Source organism: Vulpes vulpes, chromosome X, assembly GCF_048418805.1.
Source record: "Vulpes vulpes isolate BD-2025 chromosome X, VulVul3, whole genome shotgun sequence".
In the NCBI taxonomy this organism is placed as follows: Eukaryota; Metazoa; Chordata; class Mammalia; order Carnivora; family Canidae; genus Vulpes; species Vulpes vulpes.
This window is the reverse complement of record NC_132796.1, coordinates 116,443,456-116,463,201: the sequence shown is the minus strand read 5'-3', so window position 1 is coordinate 116,463,201 and position 19,746 is coordinate 116,443,456. Positions and strand designations below refer to the sequence as shown.

Sequence of the window (19,746 nt, the reverse complement as noted above, 5' to 3'; positions counted from 1 at the left end):
AGAACAAAATACTGAAATGGCAACAATGACCCCAGAGAAATATACACTACACAAATCACAAGAGACCGAGAACTGAAAAGAAAAATTAAAAAGAGAGAATATAATCAGACAAGTGAAGAGAATAGAGTAATACACTGGATCCTGTGTGTATTTTGGTCCGTTTGTTAGGAAACTAAATCCCAAAATCGTAACAAAAGGAAAACTTTTATAGGTACTAAACAAATTAAATACAAGGAAAGGGTAGAATGCAATTGTAAAAATGAAAATTAAAAGAGAAAAAAAAGTAGAAATATCAGCAGACAGGTGAAGAAAACAGAGCAATACACTATATTCTGAGTGTATGTCCTTCGGTTAGAAGAAACTACATCTCAAAATTGTGAAGAAGGGCAGCCCAGGTGGCTCAGCGGTTTAGCGCCACCTTCAGCCTGGGGTGTGATCCTGGAGACCCTGGATCAAGTCCCAAGTCAGGCTCCCTGCATGGAGCCTGCTTCTCCCTCTGCCTGGGTCTCTGCCTCCCTCTCTCTGTGTCTGTCATGAATAAATAAACGAAATTAAAAAAAAAAAGATGGCTTCAAAATTGTAAAGAAAAAATCTTGTATAAATATTATATATATTAAATACATTGACAGGATAGAATGTAATTGTAAAGATGAAAATTTCGAAAGACCTTAGTTTTTTTTATTTTTTATAAATTTATTTTTTATTGGTGTTCAATTTGTCAACATATAGAATAACACCCAGTGCTCATCCCGTCAAGTGCCCACCTCAGTGCCCGTCACCCAGTCGCCCCCACCCCCTGCCCACCTCCCCTTCCACCACCCCTAGTTCGTTTCCCAGCGTTAGGAGTCTTTGTCTCATTCATTTGGGGAATATAAAAAATAAGTGGGAAATATCAGAAAGGGGAGACAGAACATAGAAAGAACTTAACAAAACAGAAACAAAGAAGGAGAAGAAAGAAAAAAAAAAGCGATTTTGAGGAGACAGGTGAAGAAAACAGAATCATATACCGTACACTAGGTGTATTTTGGCCTGGTGGAAGAAACTGCACTGCAAAGGTGTAAAGAAAAAAAAAAAAAAAACTAACACATATAAAATTAAAAACAATGGAAGGATAGCATGTAAGAATGAAAACTAAAAAATATTTCCTAAAAGTTTGATAAAATAAGAAGTTGGTTGCAAAAGGACAGGGAAAAAAAATGAAATGGAAAGACCAAAGAATCAAGGGGGAAAACGCTATGAACTGTATACGTTATATACCCCTAGCGCTGGAGTTTTGCGGTTCTCAGTGTTCGGTAAAGTTGGTCTGGGCCGCATGCTCTTGCTGACTTTCTGGGGGAGGGACATGCTGCGCTGATTCTCAGGGGTCTATGCCCCGAGTGGGCGAGCACCGCCCTTGCCAGGGGGCCAGGCTAAGTAATCTGCTCCGGGTTGCTCTCTGTGGATTTTGTTCCCTGAAGACCTTGCAGGCCGCTTTAGAGGCTGAGAGCGAAAGTGGTGGCCTCCTCATCCCTAGCCCCAGGGCCGAAAGCTCACAGCCCCGCTCCTTGGTGCACCCCCAGTGAAAGGCAACCCATCACTCCTGTCTCCCTGGTCCCAGACCGCACACTGTGCTCACCCAGCCTGTGACCAAGCGTTTCCATCTCAGGCACGGACCCTGCTTCGCCTTCCAAACCCTGCAGATTCCTGCTGTGTGGACCTGTGCGCTGCTCCTCCCCAGGGGGAGCAAGGGGGGGCTTGCCGGTTCAGCCGCCTGCTGGGCTGCTGCTCGGAGAGCCCCTGTGCTGAGGGTGCTGGGATCCACTGACCCTGCTGGGTTCCGGGGCTACGGCCACCACTGGCCGAGAGCCCGCTGCTGGGCTCGCTACCTGCAGCCGGCTTCCCTGCTCCCATGTCTGGGAGCTCTGCTGCACTCAGGCACCGTCAGTGTTCCTGTGACCCCGGGGGATCCTGAGACCACGCTGTCCCACCTGGGATTCTGCACCCGCTTCACTGTCTGAGCACCGGGCAGGCAGGGCCGTCCCTCACCGGAGCAGACTTCTAAAGGTCTGGATTCTGCTCTCTCTGCTGCTCCATCACTTTCTGGTGGAGGCTGCTGGAGCTCGCCCCCTTGTTGCTCCCCCGTATCTTCCCATGTATCGCCTCCCTTTTGCCCCCCCCCATCTTCCCATGTATCACCTCCATTTCGCTTCTCCACACCTCCTGTCTTGTAGAAACTGGATGCTTTTCTCTTTGTAGCGTTGCAGCTATTCTTTTTGTAGATGTCCGGTTCAGTTCTCAGGGGTTCAGAATGATTTAGTAGCTGTCTCGCTGAATTCCGGGGACCAGAGGAACTTAGGTCTCTCAACTCCTCCGCCACTTTGGACTCCCCCCCCACCCTGCCCCGCCGCCCTGTGGTCTCATTCGACCAAATGGTTGGGGAGAAGTCATCATCTTAGCGAAACTCCTTCAAACTAAAGAAAAATATGGGCATTGTTTTCAATTAAATGTCCCACGCTAGTGCTCCTGGATGCAAATGCTAGAGGAGAAATCCACCTTGAAAGAACGCTTAAGCCAAAAGCACTCATATAGCAGCAAATATCCTGAATAAGTATATGCATATTCAAAATTGTAGTGAAGGAAAGGGACGAGAGGCGGTGCCCAGTGAACAGAAATCTGCCTTAACGTTAGAAAAACCTTTCAACTGTATTTATCTACATTAAGAAAAGAATGGAACTAAAAACATCTGATCACGACTGGGTATAGAAAATTCCTTTGAAAGAAATTCAACACTAGCTAATGGGAAAAGCTTCTATCAGAATACGATGAGGAAGGAATTTCCGTTTTCATCTCTGTGCAACTAAAACCTCACTTAAAAAAAAAGTAAGTCTCGGGCAGATACTTGGTCCTGGAGAGCCTGGATCGAGTCCCACATCGGGCTCCCTGCGTGGAGCCTGCTTCTCCTTCTGCCTGTGTTGCTGCCTCTCTGTTTCTCTCTGTGTGTCTCATGGGTAAAGAAATAAAACCTTAACAAAAAAAAAAGAAAAAGAAAAAGAAATGAAAGTCTTGAAAAACACACAGAGAATAAACAACGTCCAAACAAACAATAAATGAGGAGAAAGCCTTGGGGGACCCTGAAGACTGCTGAGCTGGATATTGAGTTTGGGTTGTGGATGCAGGGAACATCAGGGATGTGGGGAGGGAATGCAGCCTGCATCAATGCAGATGACAGGATTGATAGGCGGAGCAATTTCCAACTTCTCCTTCTGCTTCCCAGCATAAATCTGAGGCAAGACCTCAGAGTACACATGACCTTAGCCCTGGGGTGCTAAGAGGACACAGGGAAAGACAGGATGATTGAGGCATTGGACTCTAGAGTCTATGCAAATAAGCACCTGAAATCATCTTAGTGGCCAGGAATGCCCCTTAACAAAATCACTTAAGTAGAATATACAGAATCAACCTGAAATAGAGTAGGGAGTATCAGAGCAATTTACAGAGTAAGAAAAGGTATTTTTGATAAAGTATATATATGTAGTGTACACATATATAGGTACATATACAAATGCCTGTATCACGTGAACACAGACGCACACACATGTGTCAACGTCGGTATTACGTGATATGTACGTACGTTTGCATATGTACCAGCACATATAATCTGCACACCTTATACATACGCGTGCACAGGACACACACTCGGTAGAGAGGGACGGTGTGTTTCTCCCGATGACGCAGCAAGTCAGGGGAAAACCCCCTGCAGTGGGCCCCGCAATACTGGACGCCCCTAGACACCCTTGCAGCTGCTCGGCCGCCCCCAGGAACGTAAACCTTTAGCAGGATGTTCCTAAAGTCTGGCTGCTGGCCAAGGGACCCCATGGGAAGGGGCGCTTCCTCGCGGCCCCTGCCCCTGCCCCTGCCCCTGCCCCTGCCCCTGCCCCTGCCCCGGGGCTATGGGCCCTGCGGCTGCACAGCAGAGGCTGCAGGCAGCAGGCAGCTGCTTGCAGGCAGGCCTGTGCAGAGGCTGCAGGCAGAGGCAGCTGCACAGGCTGCAGGCAGGCCTGTGTCCTGATGAGGGCCTCCTGGGGGAGGACTGAGAGCCGAGCTGTCCCAGGACGCTGGGGGCCACCGAACCCTGCTGTGCCCCTGCCAGCAGCCCTGGGCCACCCCGGGACCTGCAGAGCCGGTGGGGTGGGGCCCGAGCCGCAGCCACCATCCCTCAGGCGCTCGGGGACTTCGGGGCCTGAGAGGCTCGGGGTCAGGGGCACAGGCTGAGGTCTGCAGAGAGCCGAGGCCCCAGCCCGCCCGAGTGCAGGGCAGGAGCCCAGGGAGGACAGGGGGCCCCCGCCTTGCCAGCCGGCGCGCTTCCCTCCTCCCACCCTAGCCTGCAGCTCATCTCAACCCAACGTGCTGTCAGCCGTGGGGACCCCTGGCAACGGGGTCAGGGCGTGATGTGACGTGGGCCGACCTCTGCGTCAGAATTGAGAGAGCGCGGAAGGCCTCGGTGCGGGGGGTCGCACTGGGGTCCCCTGGAAGGAGGCCAGGCCCGGGCCGGCGGCAGCCAGGCAGCAGGTAGCCCCGGGAGGGGCCCCGGAGGGAGGGCGGGGGGCGGCCCTGGAGGGCGGCAGGGGAGGGGCCCCGGAGGGCGGCGGGGCGCGGAGGGGGCGCGGAGGGGGCCTGTCGGGAACCCCAAGAGACCACCGGGGGAAGGCGGGGCCTCGGCGTCCTCGGCGTGGAGCTGAGGCCTGGATGCTGGGGCCTGGGGCAGTGGCCTCGGGCCCCCGGAGGCAGGACGGGCCCGGGCCCTCCGCGGAGCGGGGTGAGGACCTGAGGGAGAACTGCGGGGGTCCCCCACCCCACCTTCAGGCGTCCACCCGCGGCCCGCCCTCCCCGAGAGATGGAGGCACCGGGCCCCCCCTCGGGGCTGGGGGGCGGCCCTGGGGAGGCAGGACACCCTCGGCCACCCGGGAAATGCGCCTCGGGGGCTGGGGGTGGGGACCGGAGCCCCCGGAGCTCAGGAGCCAGGGCTGGGCAGGGGCACAGGGCGTGCCTGTGGGGGCGGGGGCGGGGGCCCTGGAGCCCAGGACAGAGGGGACCTGGCAGGAGGTCGCCAGGGATGGGAGGCCTGGGAGGCCCCCTGGGCAGGCTGGGGTTGGGGACCGGAGCCCCCGGAGCTCAGGAGCCGGGGCTGGGCAGGGGCACAGGGCGTGCCTGTGGGGGCGGGGGCCCTGGAGCCCAGGACAGAGGGGACCTGGCAGGAGGTCGCCAGGGATGGGAGGCCTGGGAGGCCCCCTGGGCAGGCTGGGGTTGGGGACCGGAGCCCCCGGAGCTCAGGAGCCCGGGCTGGGCAGGGGCACAGGGCGTGCCTGTGGGGGCGGGGGCCCTGGAGCCCAGGACAGAGGGGACCTGGCAGGAGGTCGCCAGGGATGGGAGGCCTGGGAGGCCCCCTGGGCAGGCTGGGGACCTGCCTGCGGCCGGGCGGCCAGACTTCCCCATCTGGGTCTCCCGAGAGACTGGGGGCCCTTGGCGTCAGGAGCACGGCCTCCTTGAGGGGGCAGACGGTGGACCCCCGCCCACCGCACATTGAAGGGGTAAGTGGCCCCCAAGCCAGCCCTCAGGCCCAGGAGGGGATGGCCCCGAAATCTGGGTGCCCCTCCCTGGCAGCCCTGGGAAGAGAACCCGGGGTGTGGCCTATCCCAAGGAGACCCTCCTCCTCTCCAGATCCCTGGGCTCAGGCAGGGGAGGGCCTGGGCCTGAGGGTCTGCACTCAGGTCAGCAGAGGAGACCTTTGGCAGGCCTGCCCAGAGCCGGTCCCCTGGCTTCCTCATGGGGAGGGTCGGGGCAGCCTGGTTTTGTGGGGACACTTTGGCCTCAGGACCGCAGACAGAGGCCGGGGTCCCAGGCCCTGCCAAGGGCACTGGCAGGCCAAGGAGGGGACTGGGACTGCTGGGGACCTCCCAGAGTGCGAGCCAACCTTCCTGTGTGCACTGGGGGCCCAGGGCTGGGCTGGCAGTCTGCACCCTGAGGTGCCCCCTGCTTCCCTCCTGCAGGGGCTCCAAGAACTGGCAGCGCAGCAGGGGCCTTGGTGGCCGGCAGGAGGCCCTCAGGTCACAGAGTGAAGGAGGCATAGCAGGTCTGTGTCGCGGGACCTGCTGAGGTCCACGTGGTCTCTGAGCCTGGTGCCAGGGGCTCAACTCGCCCGGCCCAACACGCAGGGGCCTCCTGTGTAGCCGATCCTGATGCGGCCCGCTCTCTGCCCTGGCACGGGGCCTCTCTTGGCCCAACTGCACCCCGACCAGCCATCCCACCGCTGTCTTCAGCTTTAGCTCCACGCCCACACCATGCCCCTGAGGCACACGAGTCAGCTCTGGAAGCTGGAAGAAGACCCGGGAGAAGCCCAGGGCCTGGTCAGTGCCCAGCTGCCAGAGGCTGAGGATGAAGACGAAGATTCATCTTCCCCCTACCCCTACCTGTGTTCCTCTTCCTCCTCCTCCCCCTCCTCCTCCCCTTGCTCCTCCCCTTCCTTGTCCAGCTCTGGCCTGTTCTTTGTGCCCCCAGAGGAGGGGTCTGAGACTGCCTGGAGTCCTCCCCAGAGCCCTCAGAGTGCCGGGCCCTCCCCCAGTGGCAGGGCAGCTAGTGGCTGGAGCCAGGTGGAGTTTGCTGGCCCCAGTGGCCCAGAGGAGGAGATCTGGAACCCCTGGGAGGTGCCCGAATATGCGCAGCCCTATGCCCAAGGAGGAGACGCGATGCTCATGAGTGGGGCTGACCTGGTGGGCTTCCTGCTCCGCAAGTATCTCGACAAGCAGCCCACCAGCCAGGCAGAGGTGCTGGAGGTCCTCAGCCCAGATATGCAGGATGCCTGGCCCGAGATCTGGGGTCAAGCCTGTGAGTGCATGCAGCTGGTCTTTGGCGTGGAAGTGAAGGAAGTGGACCCCGTCGCACACTCCTACGTCCTGGTCACCGTCCTGGGCCTCAGCTACGATGGGGTGCTGAGCGGTGAGCAGGGCCTGCCCACGACCGGACTCCTGGTGCTGCTGCTGGGGGTGATCCTCCTGGAGGGCGACCGTGCCCCCGAGCAGGAGGTGTGGGAAGCCCTGGGGGTCATAGGGGTGTTTGCCGGCAGGCAGCACGTCATCTATGGGGAGCCCAGGGAGCTCCTCACCCACGTCTGGGTGCAGGAAGGCTACGTGGAGTACCGGCAGGTGGCGGGCAGCAACCCTGCCCGCTACGAGTTCCTGTGGGGGCCCAGGGCCCACGAGGAGACCAGCAAGCTACGGGTCATGGAGTATGTGCTATGGGTTAATAGCAGGTGGCCGGTTTCCTCCCTGGCCCCGTTTGATGAGGAAGAGTGGGTCTGAGCCCCAGAGGCGGCCCGGCCCTCTCCAGCCTTTGGTGGGGTCGGCAGCTTCTCCCGCGGGATGGGCACGAAGGGAGGCATCCCTTCTGCTGCTTCTTCCCCGTGGGCGCCTCTGGGTCTACCTATGTGTGTTTGTGTGTTTGTTTGTGTGTTTGTGTTGGAGAAGACAGACCACTGGGCTTTCTAGGGGTGCAGGGCCAGGGCGGCTTGGGGGCAGAAAGCAGGGTGAAGAGCCACTCTGGGGGCCTGTTGTCTGCCGCCACCCGGACATCGAGAGCTTGGTTAACATGAGGAGGCTCTGGCACATCGTTGCTCGGATTCGGGGGATTCATCAGCTTGGGAGGCTACGTGTGCCACTGACATTCCGCCCGCCCGGACCGCCGCAGCCGCCCCCCACCCCAGACGAACTTCTGTACATCCCCCAGTTCAACAGTTAAGAGTTTCATCCTGTCCTGAAAACCAGCTGGCCAAGTCCACCTTCGTCCCTGTGTGGGTTCCACCCGGATCCTCATCCCAGGCAGGGCATTGGGACAGAAATGGGTTGGGAAGCAGCAAGGACGGAGGGGTCAAAGGACCGGGTCGGGTCGTGCAGCCAATAAAAAGGAAAAGTCTTTTGTTCTGGCTTCCTGTGCCTCCTGGCCCGTTCATTCTGCAAGGGCCCAAGGAACCCGGACCCGTGTTCTCTGTCAAGGGTCGGGGCCGGTGGAATGGACGAGAAAGGGCCCGCGGGAGGCCAGGGGAGCCCTGCTGGCGGCTCCCTCAGGGCCACACAGGGCTGAGCTCTGCTCCCTGCAAGGCCCTGTGTGTGAGCAGTGAGGACACGAGGGGCCCAGGGCCACGCCGCCTTCAGGGAGTGTAGAGGCCGCCTGCAGGGAGGTGGCAGGGGTGCCCTGAGGCCTGCGCCAGCCCCAAGGGGCGGAAGGGTGAGGGGGGCGGCGGCCCCGGGGCAGGCTCTGCAGGGGCCAAGGCCCCGGGACCCGGGGGGCTCTGTGAGCAGGGCGACTCCTTGTGTGCAGCTGAGGAGCGAGCAGTGGGTGGGTGACGGAGGCCGGCCTCCACTCTGCCTCCAGGTCGGGAAGCGGGGACCTGAGACTTGTGGGGGGGGGGGGATGCTCGCAGATTGCCTGGCGAGGGGTGGGGTGGGCCCAGGCCGGCCAGAGTCCCGGGAGGAACCCCGGGAGGTCGGGTGGGGGGCCTGACCTCCCAGCCTGAAGGAGCGCCCCGCCAGCCTGCTCCCCAGACCCCCAGCCCGGAGCCCATCTCCGCCGGCCCCACCTGCTGGGAGCGCTGGGGACCCCTGGCACGGGGTCCGGATGACACGTGGGCCACGTCCGCCTCGGAGGTCTGAGAGAGCGGAGGGCCTCGCGTGGGGGTCGGATTGGGGTCCCCGCCGAGCGAAGGTGGGCAGGCCCGGGCTGGCGGCAGCCAGGGGAGCAGGTAGCGCCCGGAGTGGGCCCGGAGGGCGGCTGGAGGGGGCCTGTCGGGAATCCCGAGAATCCACCCGGGGGAAGGCGGGGCCGCGGCCTGGAGCTGAGGGCTGCCCAGAGGCAGGAGGGGCCCAGGCCTTCCCCGGAGCCCGGTGAGGAGCTGAGGGAGAACGGCGGGGGTCCCCCACCCCACCTTCATGCCTCCACCCCTCCCCGAGAGATGGAGGCACTGGGCCCCCACCTCGGGGCTGGGGGGCGGCCCTGGGGAGGCCGGACACATGCAGCCACCCAGGAAATGCGCCTCGGGGGGTGGGGGTGGGGACCGGAGCCCATGGAGCTGAGGAGCTGGGTCTGAAGGGAGGTTCACACCCACACAGGTCTACTGCACTGCCTGAGGGGGGCAGGGGCTCAGGGGGTGCCTCTGGGGGCGGGGTGGGAGGGCAGGGACACAGATGCCCAGGACAGAGGGGATCCGGCGGAGGTCAGGGCCCACGGTGAGCCCGGGAAGGCCGCGGAGGAGCAGGATGGAGCCAGATGGTGGCGGCGGGTGCGGCAGGCCTGGCACCACCGGGTACCCGAGAGCCTGAGGCCTGGTGTGGCGGGAGCAGATGCTGAGGGGGGCGGAGGGAGGGTCTAGGGCTAAGGAGAGGCGAGGAATGGACCATTGACAGGGACAAAGGGGACCCCGTCGGAGGGTCATAAGAGCTGTGAGGCCCCCTGGGATGGGGACTTGCCCTCACTTGGGAGTATGGGTGCTCAGACTTCCACATCCTGGTCTCCCGAGAGACTGGGGGCCCCTGGCTTCAGGAGCAGGGCCTAGGACACTTGGACAGAGGGGAGGGCCCCGGGTGCTGCTGGGATTCCCGGGGAGGATGGGTAAGAGGCCCAGGGGACCCCACACCCCAGCCCAGAGTCTTCCCGGGAAGGTCATGGGGGGGATGGGAACACGTGGTGAGGCCCCACTTCCACATCCGGGGTCTGAGAGGCCAGGGGGCTGGTGTTCAGAGCACGGCCTCCCTGAGGGGGCAGAGGGTGGGCTCAAGTCCTGCTGGGTTCCTGGCGAGGATGTCCATGGAGGACGGAGGGACCCTGCACCCCAGTCCACAGTCAGTCCCGGGAGGCAGGCCGAGTGGAGCCAGGAAGAGGCCCAGGCACCCAGGGAGCCCCGCCAGCAGGGGTGGATAGGAAGGACCCAGGGAGCCTGTCCCCCGTGCACCTGCTCAGCCCCTTCTATGAGCCCTGGGAAAACCGCGGGCTGGGTCGTGGTCCTGATGGAAAGACAGACACTCCCTGTCTCCGTTGGGGTCTGGGCGGATGGGAGGGCCTTGGTGTGAGCGGCCAGGCCTCGGGGACGGCTGCCCGAGGGGCCCAGTGTGAGCTAGGGCTGGAGGCGAGGACCTCCGAGGGACTGAGACCCCCGAGGGAGTGGGTCCCCAGGGAGTCACCAGTAACTCAGCCTCAGGAGGCTCCTGGGGTGTGGACAAGTCCGGTGCTGTGGCAGCTAGTGCCACGGGGCCTCCCATACCTGTGGCGGTTGGGCTGGAGCACTGCCTCCAGGTTGTGGGCGACAGTGGGTTTGGGATGGGTGGGGGACAATGGCCCACGTGTTGCTGGCAGCAAGGCCAGGACCACAGGGGCACTGCAGCCCTAGGGACGCAGACTAGACTGGGTCCTGGCAGCCCCCGGGCCCGATGACCACCTGGGGCGTGCCCTGGCTTGCCAGCCAAGTCTCCTAGGGCCTGGGGCTTGGCGGAAGGAGCGTGGTTGGATCCCGCCCAGGGCAGACCTGGGACCTGAGAGGATTGAAGGTGATTACGAGAGGGGGGACTGACGGACCCTGGGCCCCAGCACGTGCAGTCCAGGGAGGAAGGAGGCCCCCGTGCAAGATGACCCCATGATGCCGTCCTGATGACCACCTGTGGTGTGGGTGTTAGGACCTGAGGGCTTGTGCTTGAAAGGAGCAGGACCTTGGGGGTAGTTGGTAAGGGTGTGTGTGGAGGGCTCGTGGCCTGCGGGGAGTCAGGGTGAGGACCTTGGGGACGTCCTGGCTGGCCCCACCCGCCCCGTCAGCAAGGAAGCCGGTGCAGTGGAGTGGGGCCCTGCCCTGTGGGCAGCCCACAGAGGATGGGAGAGCGCTGGCCCTCAGTGGCATGCTCACTTGTCCCTGGGGCAGGTGGGCGGCAGAAAGGTGGGCTGGCCTGGGGTTGGTATGGTCTTGGTGTGAGGGGCACGTGTCCTCTGTGGGAGGCGGGACTCTGCCCAAGGAAGAGCAGGCCCTGCAGGATAATGCAGAGGACCTTCCTGAGAGCCTGACGGCATTCGCGCCCCAGGACAGAGGGTCCGGTCTCCCGGCCAGCCCTTCCTGATCTTGCTGGGGGACTTGGTGGGGGCTTTGCGGCTGTGACCTGCCTGTCCGGGGACACAGGACAGGAAGGGGACATACGACTTAACAGGGTACCTCCTCCGGCTCCTCTCCCAGTTCTCAGGGAGTTGAGGACCCCGCTGGGAGAGGTCCCAGTCAGTGTGTGGGAGGAGGCCCACCTGGAAGATAGATGCCCAGGAGTCCCGGGGCCTGCCAAGAATCTGTGTGAGGAACCCCACCCACCCCACATTGAAGGAATGAGTGTCTCCCAAGCCAGCCCTCAGGCCCAGGAGGGGATGGTCCTGAAATCTGGGTGCCCCTTCCTGGCAGCCCTGTGATGGGAACCCAGGGTGGGGCCTGTCCCGCAGAGCCCCTCCTCCTCTCCAGATCCCTGGGCTCAGGGAGGGGAGGGCCAGGGCCTGAGGGTCTAGACTCAGGTCAGCAGAGGAAGCCGGTGCCCTGCCCTGGCCCTGGTCCTGGCACTGGCGGGGATTGAGGTGAGAAATAAGGGGATGCTTATTTCTCCCACAGCAGGATCCCTGGGGACCAGGCCACGCTGGACTCCTGTGTGGGCCATGGGGAGGCGGCGGGAGGGTGGGCCGACTGATTTCTCTGGACTTTGGCTGGTGGGGGTTTGTGGCAGGCCCTTGCAAGGAAGGTGCAAGGAGGGTGGCTGGAGGGCTAGCTGGAGAGTCTTCCCAGGCCTTGCGTGGGGTCCAGGTGAAGACCCAGAGGTGCCCCCATCCCATCCCGGATGGAAGCCAGAGCGGGCTCATCCCTTGTGCATGATTCAGGAGGAGTCCTGGAGACTTTGGCAGGTGTGGCCATGGCTGGGCCCCTGGCTTCCTCCTGTGGAGCGTCAGGGCCCTGTGTTCTTGCAGAGACATTTGGCCTGAGAAGAACAGGGCCGGGGCAGGCCCTTGAGAGGCCCAGGGGGGACCGTCCCACCTGGAATGCATGGGACATCCCATAGTGTGAGCCAGCCCTCCTGTCCACACTGGGCCCCAGGGCTGGGCTGGCAGTCTGCACCCTGAGGTGCCTCCTTCTTCCCTCCTTCAGGGACTTCAATAACTGGCAGCGGAGGCCTCCCTCTGAGACGGGGATCCCTCAGGTCACAGAGGAGAGCAGGGGCGGGCCAGTGCCACTTGTCGAGGTAAGGTGCATGCTCTCTCTGAGCCTGATGTCAGGGGTTCTCCCAGCCCAACACAGGGGAGCCCTGTGCAGGGGAGCCCAGCATGGCCCCTGTCAGCCCTGGCACCTCGGGGTGTCTTGGCCCGGCTTCCCCCTGAGAAGCTCTCCCTCCTCTCTCTTCATGTTCAGCCCGAATCTGACACCATGCCCCTAGGGAAGAGCAGCGATCCTTGGAAGCAGGGAGAAGACCTAGAGGAGGCCCAGCGCCTGGTGGATGCCCAGCTGTCTGGGGCTGAGGAGGAAGAGGAGGCTCCACCTCCCCCCTCTACGCCATCTCCCCCATACCACCTATCTCATCTCTCTCTATATTTCTCCTCCTCCTCCTCCTGCTCCTCCTCGTCTTCCCCTTCCTTGTCCTTCTCTGGCATGGTCTTTGGCCCCCCAGATGAGGGGTCTGTTGCTCCCGGGGCCCTGAGTGCTCCCCAGGGCTCTCAAAGTGCTGAACCCTCCCCGAGTGGTGGGGCAGCTGGTGGCCTTGGCCAGCCCGAGCCTCCTGGCCCCAGCGGCCCAGGGGAGGCGGGAGATGAGGAGCACTTGGTGGAGGGCAGTTTCCACATGAAGTCGGCTGCGCTGGTGATGTTCCTACTCCTCAAGTATCGCACCAAGCAGCCCACCAGCAAGGCAGAGATGCTGGAGGTCTTCTCCCCAGCATACCAGGACGACTTCCCCGCCATCTTGAGCCAAGCGTCCACCTGCTTGAGGCAGGTCTTTGGCCTAGACGTGATTGAAGTGGATCCCAGCGAGCACTCCTACGTCCTCAACCCCATCCTGGGCCTCACCTGGGATGGGATGCTGAGCGATCAGTGGGGTCTGCCCAAGACTGGCCTCCTGGGGCTGGTCCTGGGGTTGATCCTACTGCAGGACGGATGTGTCCCTGAGGAGGAGATGTGGGAGGCTCTCGGATTCATGGGGGTGTACGATGGCCAAGAGCACATCGTCTATGGGGAGCCCAGGGACCTCCTCACCAACGTCTGGGTGCAGGAAGGCTACCTGGAGCGCCGGCAGGTGGCGGGCAGCGACCCTGCCTGCTTTGAGTTCCTGTGGGGGCCCAGGGCCTCCGAGGAAACCAGCAAGTTGCAGGTCATGAACTACATGCTCCAGGCTGGTTGCAACAACCTGGGGTCCTCCCTGGTCCTGTGAGAACAGATTCTGAGATATGGAAGATGGGGGTCGCAGCCCCAGGGCCAGCCAGGCCCTTTCTAAAGTTTTGTAGGGCCAGTAAAAAGGGAGGCCTTAGGGTGCTTCCTCCCGTTGTTGTCCTGTTGAGTGTGTAAAGAGAAAGACCTGGGCAATCTCAGGAGTTAAGGATCAGGGAAGGTTGGGGTAAAGCAGAGCCAAGAGCCTCTCTGGGGGCCTGGGCTCTGCGATGACCCCGACATCCGGAGCTTGGTTTCCTTGAGGAAGTTCCCCATGTTTGTTCCTTGGGATAGAAGGTTCCCGCAGCCCAGTGTGTGAGTGTCAGGCACCCCCTCGCGTTCGTGCTAAACTCAGTTCAAGAGTTAACAGTTTTGTCATGTCCTGAATACAAGTTAGGAGACCCTCCCTCCTTGTTTGGGTTCTGGATGAAATCACAGGGCAATGGCGTTGGAATCTGTTGGAAAGGCCAAGAGTGGAGCAGGCAAGTGCTGGAGTGTGGAAATAGGAAAATAAACCTTGTTCACTTTTGCTTCTTCCCCATGTACCATTTTTCCAAAGTAAAGTAGATGGGCGCTCCTGCATTCACTTGAATTTTCAGGAACAGGAGAGAAGGGTCCTAAGGCCAGGGGAGCCGTCCTGGCGGCTCCCTCACGGCCACACAGTGGCTGAGCTCTGCTCCCTGCAAGGCCCTGTGTGTGAGCAGTGAGGACAAGAGGGGACCAGGGTCACGCCGCCTTCGGGGACTGTGTCTAGCGGCTGCTGTCACACAGGAAGGCAGGGAGGGGTGCCCTGAGACCTGCACCAACCTGCCAACCCCGATCTTTTCCTGGAATGGTGGGAGATGTCAATTTCCCCCAACGGGGCAAGAATCCTGCCCCGGTGTCACGGCCATTGAACCCTTGTGGTCTGGGAGGGTCGTGTGCAGACAGCTCATTCTGCTCAGTTTCTCTTCGGTTCCCCTTGCTCTCCCATCCTGGGATATGTCACGGGAACAGGAAATTCTTAGGGCAGGGGGTGTGGTGGGGGATGTTACAATAAGGCTGGACCTTCTGCCAACCACAAACAGGCCTCAGTAGCCACTGGTCCCGTGTGCCGGTCTCTCCTGAAATGGGACAATAGCAGACACTGGCAGGTGGCAGTGCATCAGGGGAAAGAGCACATTGTCAGCTCGTGGAGATATTCGAGGTTCCTGCCACGGGATATGCAGCCAGGTGCTAGGAGTGAGGAGGGATCCCTCCCCCTGAACCACCACAGCAACGTGAGTGTGCAAAGTAGTGACAATGAGATGTGATCCTGTCTTGGAAGCACCCGCCCCACAGCCGGTGGGCACTTTGGGGAATTCTGCAGACGAGCCTCTGTGAACGAAAGAGAGGGCCGGTGGGCAGTCCTTTCTGCCACCGGACCCTCGGGTCCCCGAGACACGGCCATGAATCACCTCAGGCCCCACACGAGGCTCCGTCAGGAGGCGGGCAGCCCGCTGTCTGGTGGCCGGGCCAGAATCAGGGGCGTCTTGCTCCTGGGGCCCAGCCGGCAGCCCCGACGGCCCCTGCTTCCCGCCCTGCCCTGTCTCCTCTGACCGTGGCCTCAGCCTACAGACCTTGCGGCTTGGTCCTGTCTCCCCCACTGCCAACCGCTCCCTCCCCAGTGCTGGCGCTCACGGGCACCACCCCCCTGTGGGGATGCAGTGTGGTCCTGAGACCCCCTGGGTGGGGTATTGACCTGCTGGCCTGCTGGGTGGCTGACGTGTAGCCTGCCCAGGGCAGTGAGCCTGCGAGATGATGTGGGGCCCCAGTCAGCTGGGAGACAAGGGGCCAGACTGGGCCGGGGCCACGCCTGAACCCCAGGGTGGCCCTGCAAGGGCCACAGCTCTTCCAGTCCCGTGCGTGTGCGATCCTCTCCCTCCTCCCACACTCGGTCCTGCCCCCACGCGGCCCTGGGGCCTGGCTTCCAAGTAGGAATCTCAGTGACCGCAAGGCGCTAAGAGGCCGTGTGGGTGGGGGCCCGTGTCAGCCTGCAGGTGGCATCGGTGCCCGGCACTCCCATGGTCCCCCAATCATGGGACATGGCCGTTGGCACGATGTCCACCCATCCCGGAGGACAGCTGGACACCTTCTGGCGGCAGGGAGGACCCTGAGGCCCAGGCCATCGGGCTTGTCCCTTGGCGGGTGCTCACCTGGATGGGGCGTTGTACCACTCCCCCTGCCCCCGATGGACCCACCAAGCTATAGGAGCACGAGGGGCACCTTTTGTCCTAACCAGAGGCCCCGAGGGGGGCTCGATTGGCCCCGGATGCGGATTGCTCTCCAGAGAGGCTTTCCATGATTAGAGGGATGAAACATTCAGCCCCATCCCCCCATTTTCCAGAGCATGGAAAGGCCTGGGACAAGCAATCAATAATCAATCATGACAACACAAGGAAGCCCCCAGGAAATCCCAACATTAATGGGGTTTTGGGGCTTCCAGTAGGATGAACACCTCTATATTCCAGGAGAGTGCTGCCACCCAAGTCCTGGGGCACAGGTGGGCCTGTGCTCGGGATCCTCCCGGTCCTCCCCTGGGGGTTGTCTTCACCTGGCCACTCTTGCCCTCTTCTCGAGGGGTAAAAGTGTTCCTTCCCCTGCATTCCTTGAGCTGTTCTAGCAAATGGTCATCTCCACGGTGGGAGGGCCGAGGGAATCTCCAATTTGTAGCCTTCTCAGACTGGGCCGTGGGGAACCTGGGGACCTGCTCTATGGGACTGGCATCAATGGTGGGAGGCGGTCTTGTGGGCCTGAGCCCCTGACCTATGGGATGTGGTGCTGTCTCAGATGCAGATGCAATGAAACGCCTGGACACCTGCACCCCAATGTTTATAGCAGCAATGTCGACAATAGCCACACTGTGGAAGGAGCCTCGGTGTCCATCGAAAGATGATGGATAAAGAAGATGTGGTTTATGTATACAATGGAGCCCATTTCACTCAGCCATTAGAAATGACAAATACCCACCACTTGCTTTGACGTGGATGGAACTGGAGGGAATTAGGCTGAGTGAAATAAGCCAATTGGAGAAGGACAAAGATTATATGGTCTCAGTCATTTGGGGAACATAAATAATAGTGAAAAGGAATAGAGGGGAAGAGAGAAGAAATGGGTAGGAAATATCAGAAAGGGACACAGAACATGGAAGACTCCTAACTCTGGAAAACTAACTAGGGGTGGTGGAAGGGGAGGAGGGCGGGGGGCGGGGGTGAATGGGTGACGGGCACTGAGGGGGGCACTTGACGGGATGAGCACTGGGTGTTACTCTGTATGTTGGTAAATTGAACACCAATACAAAATAAATTTATTATTACAAAAAATAAAAGCACTTTACCTTTACCCCCCCCCCCCCCCGCAAAAAAAATTAACGCTCTTCTTCTGCTGGGTGTAGGAACTATTTGTTCTTTTTTCTCTAGCTCCTTTAGGTGTAAGGTTAGCTTTTGTATTTGAGTTCTTTCTAGTGTTTGGACGGATGCTTGTATCGTGATGTATTTCCCCCTCAGGACTGCTTTTGCTGTATCCCAAAGATTTTGAACGGTTGTATCTTCATTCTCATTAGTTTCCATGAATCTTTTTAATTATTCCTTAATTTCCTGGTTGACCCTTTCATCTTTTAGCAAGATCCTTGAACTCGGCCACAGTAACAATGCAATGGACTGAGGAGCAGTGATGCAGCAGAAGCTGTGAACAAAGCAGAAGAGGGAGGAAAAAGAAAATGCATACGGGCCAGAGAGAAAAATATCTCATTAGGCAGAAAGGTGAGTGGAAATAGAAGAAGGTTCAAGATATGAGTTCAAATAAAATTTGTCATGAATGTCCTTCGAGAGATTGGCAGAGATTTGAACCAGGGCACAGAGGCAGGATTAGTGCCATCAGATTAGGGGCAGCCCCTTCTCTGAGACAGGCAGGTAGGATGAAAGTTGGTTTGGGATGGGTGAGGGATGCGTGGAGCTAAGAGCCCATGATCGTCTGAATGAAGTTCCAAAGTTCTCTAAGACGAAATTTTCATAAATCATACATTTCTACTTTTTAAAGATTCTATTTATTTAAATGAGACACACACACACTCACACAGAGAGAGAGAGAGAGAGAGAGAGAGAGAGAGAGGCAGAGACACATGTAAATGGAGAAGCAGGCTCCCTGCAAGGAGCCAGATGTGGGACTCCATTCCGGGACTCTGGGATCACGCCCTGGGCCGAAGGCAGGCTCTAAACTGCTGAGCCACCCAGGGATCACCAAATCACACATTTAAAGATTAAACGATGATGCTGTAGGAAATTAAATTATTGGGGAGCCTGGGTGACTCTGTCGATTGAGCGTCTGAGTCTTGATTATGGCTCAGGTCACGATTCTGGGATCAAGCCCTGTGTGAGGCTGCAATGCTGGGTATGGAGCCGGCTTGGGATTCTCTCTCTCCCTTTCCCTCTGTCTCTACTCCCACTCACGTTCTCACATTCTCTCTCTCTCTCTCTCAAATAAGTAAATAAATCTTAAAAGGAAAAAGAAAGAAATTGTATTCCTAAATCCGAGAGAAGCAACCCAGAACAGCAATGGTTTACCAACCCCACTTCTGAAAAAGTCATTGTAGGGGCAGAGTGACAGTATTTCCAAATTGGACACGGCCACCACAACCTCGTCTTGCAGAGAGAGTGCAGCAGAATCAGGGAGAACTTCATCATTGCTTGGGGGCAAGTGTTAAGATGAGGGAGAGACTCTGCACTGCCCCGTAAGAGACACTTTCCTCCTCTTCCATAATCTCGAGCCTTCCCTTTCAGCTTCCTGTAAGTTAAATGTCACCATGGGAATAAGCTCTGGCCAAGGAGACACTGGTGTCATGAAAGTGTCTCGGGAAAACGTGCAGCAGCCTTCCTGGAAGAGCCTATGGCCTGTGCCCTTTAAGCTGCTTCTTCAGTTGCTCCTCACTCCTCTTGGCTGGGACGCTTACAGAATGGCTGGAGCTGGAACAGCAGCTTGGACCATGAGGGAACTTTAGGAACCCTGCCGATGTATGGTGGAGGAAAGAATCCGGGCAGTCCGGGTGGCTCAGGCTTTTAGGGCCACCTACAGGCCAGGTTGTGATCTGGCAGAGCCATGATCCAGTCCCATGTCGGGCTCCCTGCATGGAGCCTGCTTCTCCCTCTCCCTCTCCCTCTCCCTCTCCCTCTCCCTCTCCCTCTCCCTCTCCCTCTCCCTCTCCCTCTGTCTCTCTCTCTCTCTCTCTCTCTCTCTCTCTGTGTGTGTGTGTGTGTGTGTATTTGTCTCTCATGAATAGATGGATGCAATCTTAAAGAGAAAACAAAGGCAAGAAGCCAGAAGGACTCAGGATTCCAAAGCACTCGGTGGGCAAACAGAACCAGCAAACCAGCCCTGAGCTGTCTACCTGTGGCTTCCACCTGAGAGAGAAATGACCTCTCCTGGTCTGTGAGCCGCTGTCTGCGGCCCCCGCTAATCACGGCTACACTACTTCTTAGCGGACATAGAAAATATCTATCCCAGGTGCTACCTGCACCTGCACATGCAAGGAGCCCTCGTGGTGAGGATACTTGCCCAGCCGCGTTCCTGGCAGCAGCAGCACCTGCGCAGCACCCCAAGGCCCTGGGCCAAAGGCTTGGCCAGCATAGGTTAGCGCACACAGAAGTCTCCTTGCCCCTGGCAGCGACCCTTTGGTGGGGGTGGGCCAGTCCAAATTAAAGGAGCTAAGGGCCAAAAGAGGACTGGCAGGCACTGGCGGGGCACCACCAGAGAGGGCTTGGCATCTCCTTGAGGACCCGAGGCTGCGAAGAAGGGTAGGGTGTCTCCTGTTTACCCCAGAGTGTCCCAAAAGGACACTTGTGTGTGTTCCAGCACTTCCGGAACAAACCTATCAGTGAGTTTGCAAGCTAGCCCCACCCCCACTTCCACACTCTGCCAACTTTGCACACACACCCGTTCCTGCACTCCTGTGCTCTTCCCTGCTCCTTGTAACCATCCCTCAGATAGATCCATAAGCAGGAAGGAGGGGCCAAATGTGGCTGGGGTAGGGTTGAGGGTCTTGATTAAATCCCAAGCCTTGGGGAGTGGGGGTACCACCATGGTGCATCCAGAATCCTCCTGGAGGTAGCCCAACGCTGCTTTTTCTAGACTACACCTCCCTCTTCTTTGGAAGGGCATGAAGTTGCTTATTCTGGGGTTAGATGTCATAGGTCTGAACTCTTTCCACCCTACGTTGTCCACCCGTGGTTCTGACCAGTAAGTAGCACGTGCCTCACTTGGGGTCCAGTTGGAAGCAGGATGTCA

General features: G+C 59.2%; 1 protein-coding gene across 1 annotated transcript; it reads left to right on the top strand.

Moving 5' to 3' along the window:
- The first annotated feature begins 4,183 nt into the window (after positions 1–4,183).
- LOC140596262 (melanoma-associated antigen 8-like) lies at positions 4,184–7,956 on the top strand. The gene is made up of 2 exons (XM_072744688.1): positions 4,184–4,548; positions 6,027–7,956. Exon 2 carries the CDS (start codon positions 6,318–6,320, stop codon positions 7,332–7,334), a length of 1,017 nt encoding a protein of 338 aa, XP_072600789.1. The 5' UTR covers positions 4,184–4,548; positions 6,027–6,317; the 3' UTR covers positions 7,335–7,956.
- Positions 7,957–19,746: the final 11,790 nt, after the last annotated feature.

What these genes read in the sequence shown, in the direction of transcription:
- LOC140596262 (XM_072744688.1), top strand. Translation starts at nt 6,318, where the DNA reads ATGCCCCTGAGGCACACGAGTCAGCTCTGGAAGCTGGAAGAAGACCCG.